This window comes from Barbus barbus (assembly GCF_936440315.1).
Source record: "Barbus barbus genome assembly, chromosome: 3".
Lineage (NCBI taxonomy): Eukaryota > Metazoa > Chordata > Actinopteri > Cypriniformes > Cyprinidae > Barbus > Barbus barbus.
Genome location: NC_136731.1, coordinates 43,018,193 through 43,027,554, shown reverse-complemented (window position 1 = coordinate 43,027,554; position 9,362 = coordinate 43,018,193). Strand labels below are relative to the sequence as shown.

Sequence of the window (9,362 nt, the reverse complement as noted above, 5' to 3'; positions counted from 1 at the left end):
TATCATTTGTACGACCAGTTGATATACGTTAAAGGAATGTTGTTAAACTATGACCTCTGATGTTCTCACTCACTCCCTCTTTGCAGAAGAAAATGTGAAAGAGAACATTTTAAGTAACTTTTTAAGTAAAAATCCACGTCATTAAAGTAGGCCTACTTCAAATTTCAATTCTTAATATCCGATTTAATTTCTGATGAGAAAATATTCCAAAAGCCAGTAAAGAGCTCTGACCAAACATTACAAGATAGTTTTCTTCTGCCTCTAATTATTTGTGTTTGGGGCTTAAAATCTGCTTTTCATTTCATAAATCTTCTAATTTAAAACTCATTGCATCGTTCGAAACTCCAGTTCCCATCATGCACCTTGGTACGCGCTGAACCTACGTCACCACGCCCACTGCTGAGTGGACGCTGCGCTGCGTTCTCAGCCAATGGCTGCATTGTTGCTATGACATCTTTTATTTTTAGCCTTCCGCCGCACAGCCTGACATTTGGAAACATTATTTCGCCAAATTAAATAGAGACGAAGTGAAACAAACCTCAGGAATATCTCTGAGACCAATAAAAATGTCAAATCAGCCTGATTTTAACATTATGTAGTTAAAACATACTATAGTAGTAAAGGTAAACACAGCTTAAAATCGAGTAAAGTATGACTCTTATAAAGTTTAAATGAGTTCAAAGCAAACTTATGAGCGCTTATGGTTGAGTTATTGCGCAAGATCTAAATCGGAAAGTAGTTCCGGCAGAAAACGGAGCGCGCGCGCGTGCGCTGCGATATAAATGCGCGAGGTTGTCAAACAGTGAAGTTTCCACGGGCGCGTGCGGGAGTGTAGACGCGTCACGCCATGAATTAAACCAAATTAAATTAAATTAAATTAAATTAAATTAAAATAGAAGTGCGTTTCAGTCAAACGCAACACTAGACAGCGCTTCTCTGTGAGGGATTTTTTTCAACGCCACAAGCACGAATAATTATTGATATTTGTGTGATTAATGGATATGATAAGCACAGGACAAAAACACGAGCTTTGAATCCGTAAGTACTTCATTTATTTGTTTAAATTGCCAGCTGCTTTCATCAGAATTTATTAGCGCTGGACATGATGTTGAAAGGATACATTCGTAATATTTGTTTTTCATTTGAATGAGTGATGGGTTGTCGTCCATTTTAGATGGTCATAAACTAACACATTTAAAGATACAATAATATGTTGCTAATTGATGATATTTGATGCATTTGCATGACTGTTGAAACCCTGGATGAATGTGTGTTTGCACAGATGTCCTTGGCTTTAATGGTGACTAAAACAGGCCATAGGTTTGCAGAAGCTGGTTATTTCTCCGTGTTCAGAGCCGCTGGTCATTTATAAACCATAAACTTTAATCTATAAACTTTGGATAAAAGCGTCTGCTAGATGCATAAATGTTATAAACTCATCTCATATCTGAGTGTCACAAATAACTTCATGGAGCATGTTATTCTACGGTTTTTGTTAATTGATAAAACAGTGCAACATTCATTATAATGTTAGGATTTGTGGTTTTGAATTAAACCTCTCTGGTTAATCTTGGTATAAGTATATGTTGATCTGTTTTCTTAAAGGAAATTAAGTTTCTTTGAGGGAACCCCCAACACCACACACACACACACACACACACACAGCAGCTCAACTTGAATAGCAGCATCCCATCTGCTTTAGTTGTTTCTATTGTCATGCAACACCATTATATCTGAATGTGCTGTGTTGGATAATAGTGTTTAATAGTTTAATACCAGTTAAACATTATAAAGTCAAGAGTGAGGTGTTTGGTGTTTAGATGAAGCTGATGTGCTTTAGTTTAGGGAGATCATGTGAATCTGCTGGATGTTGTTTTGTAACAGATGGGGAGTGTAAACAGACAATCAGGCTTGTGGATAATTGTTTAGTAACGAAATAAATAATAATAATTTCTGTCTGTCGCATAAATGTTTAATGTTATGGCATTTGATCAAACTCTGACATTGAGTGACATTGAATGCATGCTATGACTGCTACACGACTCGTATAGTTTATCAGCAATATCAATATTAAATTGCATGATATAATCTCGAATATGGATGCTATTTTGCAAACGTTATATTTGACATTTATTCACGCGTTTTGAAGAGAATTGCACAAGGAAAAAGTCAGATCACACATCTAAACCTTGCGTTTTAATTCTGTAAATTGCTGCATGATTATATCAGTGCTGGTATTATGATTTATTGGCACTTAACGCGTCTCTTTTCTGAATAATCATAATCCGTTTCATGATATTCACCGGCAGTGACTGTCCTCATATGTGCTTCAGCTCACCGCGGATTAGAAATATAACAAGGGCTGTGCATTTATAAAACGGGTTTTAACCATAGACTGTTAGGTTTTAATGGATCTTATCAGTGTTTTGAAAATGCGGAGGCGTCACATCAACAATCACGCGTGGTGATGACGTCAAAGGCGGCGGCGTGGTGCATGCTGGGAGGTGTAGTTTTTAACCCCTGCCTTCAACAGCACCATTTTATCAACAGTTTAGAGGGTTTCCCCCCCAGATGGTTTAAACCTCGAAATGCACAAATATGATCCTTAGCTAATTTATGTAGAAGATATTACTGCTTGTGTGCATGATGTCGTTACATGAGTGACTTAAAGATGTTGTTCACTGGGTTTAAAGTATAAATATATCCTTGTTAAGCATTCCCTTTCAGCGTTTCGTTGAGCTAGTGTGAGTGGACCATGCGCTTTCGGTGGTAAATTTCCCTCTCTTAGCACATGTAATCCTTAGTGCTTTAGCCAGAGGGACAGAAGAGAGATTTCATGAAGATAATCCTGGATTGGTAACTTGGCCTCAGCATCTGCTGAAAACAAACAAACATGCACAGTGACAGTCAATGCATTGAGTATAAATATTCTGTTTAACTGGTCTGTCTTTGTCTTTCTAGAGACTGGATCTTGGAGAGCTGCTGTCTTCATACGTCAGTGCTTCGTGGTGAAGATTTAAAAAAAAATCAGCTGGTCTCTAACAATCACTTTTAAGCAATTTCTGAGCAACAATCCGAAATCAGAGGCCCTTGCTTTTAAATTGATGCTTAAGGCTAAGTCTAAAGACTTTCACCTTGATGTTTGCAAGAGATGTTAGGACTGTTCTAAGTCTAACCGGAGGAACTTTCTAGACATAATCAAATTCATCATGCATCTGGAGGTGAAGGTTGCGTTGAACTTCATCGTGTCCTATTTGTACAACAAGCTCCCGCGCCGTAGGGCGGATCTGTTTGGCGAGGAGTTGGAGCGTATCCTGGTGTCCCGCTTTGAAGGGCACTGGTACCCTGAGGCTCCTTTACGTGGTTCTGCCTTCCGCTGCCTCCATCTGGGAGCTCCCAGGGACCCTGTAGTGGAACTGGCAGCCAGGAGGAGCGGTCTGGACACCGAAGAGGTCCGTGCCAACGTTCCCCCCGAGCTCAGCATTTGGATCGACCCTTACGAAGTGTCCTACAAGATTGGGGAGAAGGGTGCCGTGAAAGTCCTCTACACGGAGGATCCGCCGGGTTTAGGGGGCGACGCCGAAAGGTCCGACGTTGCTCTCAATGGAGACGTGGAGTTCGAGGACGTCAAGCGTCTGGGGTTTAACCCAGAGGCTCAGGTGTTCATACCCATCGGTGGCCAGGTGTCGCCGGTCATGCTACCCTCACTCTCCAGTTCTCCAACTCCTCTTTCTACCTCATCTTGCCCGGGACTCTTCGGTTACGCCACTCCCAGCACTCCCACCAATCCCAGTGCTCATTCCTCCAATACATCCACCCCGTCGCCACCAAGCGCCGGCCTTTTGTATTCTACTCCCAACCCCCGGCCGGCACCTCAGCCGATCATCTTCACTACAGCCAGCTTTGCTGCAACCAAATTTGGCTCCACCAAGATGAAGAAGTGTGGGAACCCCGGAGTTGCTTCCGGTTCTGGCGTTGCCACGGCCCCGCAACAGAGGATGATCACGCGCTCCCCCGGCACCATCTCCCCACCGGGGCTGGTAAAGCACAAACCCCTTTCCCTCTCCATGCACTCTCTAGCTGGACCCATCCCAAGCCAACTGTCTCCAAATGCCAAAGAGTTTGTGTTTCCTGCTTCCCAGAGGCCCATTTACTTTGACGCCGAAGGTCCGCCAATGACGCCATTCCAGGCTCCACACCCACACGCCTCCTTCGATCTGTTCTCTAGTCCACAACCAGGTCAGGCTGTGGGTATCATTGGAGGCAACACTGGAATTTCCTTCGTGGATAAACCTCCATTCGTGGAAGGACTCGGGTACAACCTGCAGTATTCTGGCCAGGCTTTCCAACCTGTGGTGTTGGCCAACTAAAGTCTCAGAGTTGAAGAGATCCCAATGCTGAAACATTTTCCTTGAAGACAATTTTTGTCCCCCTCCTTGAATCACTGTTACTACCACCATGATAAATCAAGAGTATTATGACTACTAATTGAGTATTACTTGTGATTTTGTTATTTTTCAGTTCATTTGTTTCTCGTTTCATGATGTTGTTTGTTTTTGTTTATGAATTGACTTATCTCTTGGAGTAACCAGCCGCCTGTTGCACAGGTGTTTTTGTGTTAGTTGTTTTCAGTAACGAGTCACTTTATCGCCCAAATGTTTCTCAATCTTGGTTAATGCTACTTTTTAAAATTTGATTCTGGGAAAAAAGCTAATATTCTCAGAAGATTCTATATGCCTAAAAGGGATTTTTAGGATGGTGTTTATGTTCAGAAACATGACGCTCTGGAGATTACAGCCACATTAACAGTTCGGTCACACCTCAGCTGTCATAATTGAGGATTAATTGTAATTTTATGATATGCTCTCTGAACCGATGTAGGTCTGGTGCTCTTGAGCTGATGATTAAGAGGCAGCTCATGTCTGGTATGTTGGATTAGCTTTAGGATTCTCCTTTTCAGTTTGAACATTGAGCCAAATCCTGATGAAACCAGCCAGAGTTTATACCTATTTCTAGTGAGTCAGATTGGGATTTTATGTTGTATATTTTCATTCTGGAAGATCTGGTAAATTAAGATACCGAAGATGAACAGACTGAATGATTGATTGCTGGATTGTTGTGAGTTTGATTGGTTTCGCGCTTGGGTTGCTGGTCAGAAGTGCGTGAAGGTACTGGTTGGAGGTGTTGATAAACTGCTGAGTGTCTTTGAAGGGATGGGACATGAGATTAAAGGTCATTGGTGCGGAGATGCACAGATTAGCTTTCCATCACAGAGACGCGTGTTGAATTTAATGCTTTATTTTTATGTTCCAGAGGTTGTAAATGGTGGTTTGCAAGAGATGCTACAGTGAAAATTGCACTTTGCTTTCTCCGCTCTAGGACTCTGAATGTTACCTCATATATTCTGACTGCAGTGGCTGTTTTGTGACGTGTTTTATTGCGCTAGGATGGAGGCTGGCGTTCTAGAATCTTCTTGAAGGTAGGAGCCAATGCTGGCTTCCTTTATGACATCACTTCCCCCTCAGCGTACCGCCCGTCCAGCCGCGCTGCACTTTACGCACGGGTCCTATGGAAACTCCTGTAATGCCTCACAATAAACACTATATGCTAGATGCTAAAGGTCCTTTACTTGCCCTTTAATGGCCAATTATGACAACTATAGCTTGGTAATGTAGTTTAAAGATTGTATGAAAAAAATTAACTCTCTAAGATGCTTGGGTGAGACTGTACTTCTTGTGATGTCCTTCCTCAACATTTGAAATGTGAACGTCAGCTTCATGAATATTCAATAATTTTCATTGGTTTCATTTGGGGTGGGCGGGGTTTAGATTTCTCTATAAATGCTATGACTGGGTGTATTTTTACATTTGTTTGTAATTTATTTACAATTTTTCTATATTTTCGTGTTTTTTCAAAAGAATTCTCTACAGCATTTATAAAGCAAATTAAGAGATATATACAACGATGACATGAATATGTATATATTTCTTATGTTCAAGATCTTTTGTTTAGTTTCTTACGTGCTGAAGTTATTTTTTCAGAAATAACTATATGAATATAAATATATGCAAGATGAAATGACTAATAAAATGTGTTTAACAAAGTGCTGAATGTGTATTGTACCTTCTACCGGAGTCATTTCAGTTTAACACTAGTAGTTTTTGGTTTGCTCTTGAAGTCCTTGATTTCCTAATATAGTTTATGGCATGAAAACATGAAGTGTTCCAAAGCATGGTGCATAAACCTCCTATCATCCTTAATGTTCAAACCCAACATTTTTAGCTCCTTGGGCATTGCAGGTTTCTCAAATTAATATTATTATTGACCCTTAAATCCACAAAAATGCAAGGAAATGTCATTATCTATCCAGTCTATTGGGAAATAGTCTAAAATTCTAATTTTGGAAATTGTGATAGTATTTGCAATGTAATACAAAAAAGAACCTGGTTTACAATAAGGTTAATATAAGTCTTTCAGGTTTGTAATACAACTCCATCTTCTTGTTTCTTTGTATCGAATGTGATTTAATTTGAATTGAAGTAATTTTGATACAGGACACATTTTTGATCATTAATAATATCCAAAAAGAGTTTAAGAGTCATGACGGTCTTGGTCTGTGTTTGTTTTTTTTTGACAGTACAACTGCCAAATTAAAACATTTCTGCATGTCAAACTCTTGAGATGTGGTGGTGTTCTCATGCAGCTGAATAAACACCTGCGGCTGGGAATGAAGCTGTGGGTCATGACCTCTGACTTCAGCCAATCAGAACACAGAACGGTCTACACTCACCTAAAGGATTATTAGGAACACCATACTAATACTGTGTTTGACCCCCTTTCGCCTTCAGAACTGCCTTAATTCTACGTGGCATTGATTCAACAAGGTGCTGAAAGTATTCTTTAGAAATGTTGGCCCATATTGATAGGATAGCATCTTGCAGTTGATGGAGATTTGTGGGATGCACATCCAGGGCACGAAGCTCCCGTTCCACCACATCCCAAAGATGCTCTATTGGGTTGAGATCTGGTGACTGTGGGGGCCATTTTAGTACAGTGAACTCATTGTCATGTTCAAGAAACCAATTTGAAATGATTCGAGCTTTGTGACATGGTGCATTATCCTGCTGGAAGTAGCCATCAGAGGATGGGTACATGGTGGTCATAAAGGGATGGACATGGTCAGAAACAATGCTCAGGTAGGCCGTGGCATTTAAACGATGCCCAATTGGCACTAAGGGGCCTAAAGTGTGCCAAGAAAACATCCCCCACACCATTACACCACCACCAGCAGCCTGCACAGTGATAACAAGGCATGATGGATCCATGTTCTCATTCTGTTTACGCCAAATTCTGACTCTACCATCTGAATGTCTCAACAGAAATCGAGACTCATCAGACCAGGCAACATTTTTCCAGTCTTCAACCGTCCAATTTTGGTGAGCTCGTGCAAATTGTAGCCTCTTTTTCCTATTTGTAGTGGAGATGAGTGGTACCCGGTGGGGTCTTCTGCTGTTGTAGCCCATCCGCCTCAAGGTTGTGCGTGTTGTGGCTTCACAAATGCTTTGCTGCATACCTCGGTTGTAACGAGTGGTTATTTCAGTCAAAGTTGCTCTTCTATCAGCTTGAATCAGTCGGCTCATTCTCCTCTGACCTCTAGCATCAACAAGGCATTTTCGCCCACAGGACTGCCGCATACTGGATGTTTTTCCCTTTTCACACCATTCTTTGTAAACCCTAGAAATGGTTGTGCGTGAAAATCCCAGTAACTGAGCAGATCGTGAAATACTCAGACCGGCCCGTCTGGCACCAACAATCATGCCACGTTCAAAATTGCTTAAATCACCTTTCTTTCCCATTCTGACATTCAGTTTGGAGTTCAGGAGATTGTCTTGACCAGGACCACACCCCTAAATGCATTGAAGCAACTGCCATGTGATTGGTTGATTAGATAATTGCATTAATGAGAAATTGAACAGGTGTTCCTAATAATCCTTTAGGTGAGTGTATATGGGCTATTCAGTTTTCCAGTCATGTAATAAACACATTGTTTATTAGAAACACAGCAAGTTTAAATAGTACATAAGCTCCATTTATATAATCTTATTTACAATATTATTTTTTTTAATGGATGTTTAAAATGTCTAAATTTGCTTTGATCGTCAGAACGCACCTGTCATGTCTACATGAGGTTTATGTGGATCGGATCAAATTTGTTTCTCTTTAAACCTGACATTTGCATTATTAGTGCGAACTTAGACCAGAATCAACGCTGTAGAATAAATACAAGTCTAATGTGATTCTGTATATGTGATAAATATTTGAAGAGAATCTCAAGAAGAACATGTCCATTTCTTCTTTTTTCAGGTATTATTTCGCTACATTCATAATTTCTCTTCTGAGGTTTGTATTCTGTTGACTGCTGATATTACTGGAGCAGTTTTTCTTTTATTTCATTTTTTTAAGAGCTTGCTTGAGATGTGAATGTCTTGCATCTCTTATAACATCAAACCTATAAAGTCTCAGCAGAAAAAAATCTGATTGTCGGTAAATTAAATCATCTTTCTCTTTAAAGCATCAATTATATGATGTCAAACACAGTGAAGGTAATAATAATAATGTAAAAGTTCAATCACACTTGTCTCAATGAAACAATCCCAAAAAGCGTCAACACTTAAGATATTGATCTATGTGAATGAAACGCATGATTAAGACAGAGACCTGTTATCAAAATGCAATTTTCTTATTCATCAGATTTTCTCGGCATCACATTCTGAGTGATCACTTAGACTAATAAATGTTCAGTATTTGGCGCACCACATGAACTAAAACCGTTTTCTCCAGCACGATTTGAGATTTGAAGCAGAGTTATGATTAACTACAAAATAATAAAGTAAATTAAAATATACAACTTGATTTTATTTTAGCTTGTTGCCAATATTTCTCAATTTATAACCAACAAAAAATAATATAATAAATGGACATACAAATAAGCTTTATTTTTCTATAAATATTTAGCATTTGGGGTGAAATATGACCCAGACACAGTGATCAAGTACACTTGAACCTCTCTCTGTAAAATATTTAGAAAATGAATGACACGAAAAATAAACTGAATGATTCTGTAGTCACTGCATTTTTTAAAATTAATAAGGTAATGCAATGTATATTATGTGTGTAATAAAATATGTATATGTAATAATATAGACAAATCTATAAAAACAGCAAAAATATTACTATATTAAAATGTTTTTCTAAAACACTGTTATTTTCTGGTTGTGTGATTTGATTCTGTCTCTTCAGACACATTCAGATCAGTGTGTGTTTCTGAAGCAGATGTTATGTAACGACACTCGAGTGTGAGG

General features: G+C 39.5%; 1 protein-coding gene across 1 annotated transcript; it reads left to right on the top strand.

Annotated features, from left to right (window-relative positions):
- Positions 1-797: 797 nt before the first annotated feature.
- Positions 798-6,107, top strand: LOC306852284 (protein Tob2-like). The gene is made up of 2 exons (XM_079388998.1): positions 798-1,038; positions 2,962-6,107. The coding sequence occupies exon 2, from the start codon at positions 3,210-3,212 to the stop codon at positions 4,368-4,370; it is 1,161 nt and encodes a 386-aa protein (XP_079245124.1). The 5' UTR covers positions 798-1,038; positions 2,962-3,209; the 3' UTR covers positions 4,371-6,107.
- Positions 6,108-9,362: the final 3,255 nt, after the last annotated feature.

Bases quoted from the DNA above. Each gene is read 5' to 3' on its own strand.
- LOC306852284 (XM_079388998.1), top strand. From the start codon at position 3,210: ATGCATCTGGAGGTGAAGGTTGCGTTGAACTTCATCGTGTCCTATTTG.